General features: G+C 37.5%; 1 protein-coding gene across 1 annotated transcript; it reads left to right on the top strand.

Annotated features, from left to right (window-relative positions):
* The first annotated feature begins 565 nt into the window (after positions 1-565).
* On the top strand, positions 566-1516 carry LOC149578543 (DIS3-exonuclease-like protein). The gene has a single exon (XM_089829729.1). The coding sequence runs from the start codon at positions 811-813 to the stop codon at positions 1012-1014; it is 204 nt and encodes a 67-aa protein (XP_089685855.1). The 5' UTR covers positions 566-810; the 3' UTR covers positions 1015-1516.
* Positions 1517-2132: the final 616 nt, after the last annotated feature.

Genomic DNA, 2132 nt, shown 5'->3' with positions numbered 1-2132 from the left:
TTTAGTGTGATCCATCGTTGTGTATACAACTATAAATGGGTTCATATGCCTAGTAAGCATGTCTACGAGGATAAGGTAGGGGGTATAACAAGTCCTATGATACACTCTTCAGTCACTCATAGGTTAGTTATGCTATAGTAGTTATTTCTAAGTATATCTATAAATATATAGGTCTCCAACCTTTCACCAAAAAAAAAAAAAACATAAGAGATGTCATCTCGAATTTATTTAACATGACATGTTGCTAGCACAACACATCCTATAGTACAAAGTGGGTTAGAGAAGATTGAACCTTATGACCTTTTACCTAGAAGAAGTCAAACTATGCTATACATTATTTTACCTAAAATAATATTTTAAAATTAAATACCTTTTCACAAATTATCTCATCCTTTACTATTTTTATTAGTAAAATTAAAAAACCATTAAAATTTCAAAGCCTTTGGAGAACCTTCCAAACAATAAAATTAAATTAAAAACAGCCGACCTTTGCCATGAGAAGGATGAGCCCTCCCTGAAATATGTCGTTCTTGCGGGGCAAGTTAATGTATAAATAGAACCAAAGATATAAACCTCATAAATTAACGGAGAAGTGAAGCAATCAGGAACATTCGCGGGGTAGAAATGCGACACGTTTAGAAGAACGATAACAAAAACCCTCACGCCTCTCGATTTGCATGTCTCAAAACCCTCACGGCTCTCAATTTGCATGTCTCAAAACCCTCTTCGCCTCATTACGCACGACTCCGGCATCCTTAAATATGCGCTGGATATCTGCCGCTGAGTCCCCTTCCACAGAATTCCACAGAGATGTTGCAGATTCTGCTTGCCGTCTGCTTCTCTGCGGCTCCGATGATCCTTTACGTGCCCCCCTCTAGGTTTCTGACGCTTCTCGTTGGGAAATTGCAGTTCGTGATCAATGAAGCCAGGGAATGTGTCACGAGAGCTATTCCTCGCCTTCGGAATGCTCTTGTTCGTCTCGGCGTTCTTCAAAGCGGCTATCGCTCCCGTTAAATCGTTTAAAGATTCAAGTTTTCTTTTGGAAGATTCGATCTATGGCCTAACTTCAGGACGACTAGGGGTTTTAGTGTAGCTGAATTGATGTAAAGATTCCGGTTTCATTTGGCTGAATCAATCGTATCGCTATCTGTGCCCTAATTTCAGGACGATTAGGGCTTTAAATTTGGCCGAGTCGATGTAAAGATCACGATTTTATGTATGCCCTAAGTTCAGGACAATTAGGGTTTTCATTTGCGTGGTCAATGGCTGAGGGCTTGTGGACGAGGATTCAATGCGGACGAACCGGCCGGCCTGCTGTGCAGGAGTTTTTACGGCAAAATTAGGGCATTTATTGGTTAAATTCTTTAATTTGTAGAACAAGAACAGGTTATTTGAATTGTTATGTTGTTTTGTTATTTCACTGGGTCCAATTGCCGTGGAATTGAAATGTACAGAATGTTTCGATGGATTTTTTTTCATGCTTTATTATAATTATTAAATACATTGTTGACCTCAATCGGTTGTAGAGAAAGGGAATAAAAACAACCACCGGCCAGTCAATGGAAAATCTGGTTGGATGGTTTTTCAAATTGCTGTTTCAAATGTGGATTTTATTTTTTTCATGCTTTATTATAATTATTAAATACATTGTTGACCTCGATCGGTTGTAGAAAAAAGGAATAAAAACAACCACCGGCCAGTCAACGGAAAATCTGGTTGGATGGTTTTTCAAATTGCTGTTTCAAATGTGGATTTTATTCGTTGTGCAGAACATGGACCGTCTGTAACGTCTGTTCAAAATCTATGATGGGTTATGATTTGACGATTGATAGCCAGCGTTATTGTTCTTGTAATGTGGTAAACGACATCATTATTATTATAGTATAATAAAATTTAAAAATATAATAAATGAATGAATGAATCAATGATTTTTAATAACTTCCTTGAGACCATAAGCTTATGGGACCCGCATAAAATACCTAATCAGTCTAGTGTGATTTCTCCAGACTGACTCTTTTGTTGTGAATCTCCATAAGTAAAATGAACCCTTTGAAGAGTCTTGGTCCTTCGAAAAGGTCTTTTATGTTTTTCACTTTTAACGTGTCGTTGTGTTGGTTGCAAATGTCTTACAA

The sequence above is a fragment of the Cupressus sempervirens genome, chromosome 1 (assembly GCF_028749045.1).
Source record: "Cupressus sempervirens isolate cs-2001-9-10 chromosome 1, ASM2874904v1, whole genome shotgun sequence".
NCBI lineage: Eukaryota > Viridiplantae > Streptophyta > Pinopsida > Cupressales > Cupressaceae > Cupressus > Cupressus sempervirens.
The sequence above is the reverse complement of the archived record's forward strand: the minus strand, read 5'-3'. Positions and strand labels throughout refer to the sequence as shown.

Excerpts from the sequence above, each read along its gene's own strand:
- LOC149578543 (XM_089829729.1), top strand. The coding sequence starts at position 811 with ATGTTGCAGATTCTGCTTGCCGTCTGCTTCTCTGCGGCTCCGATGATC.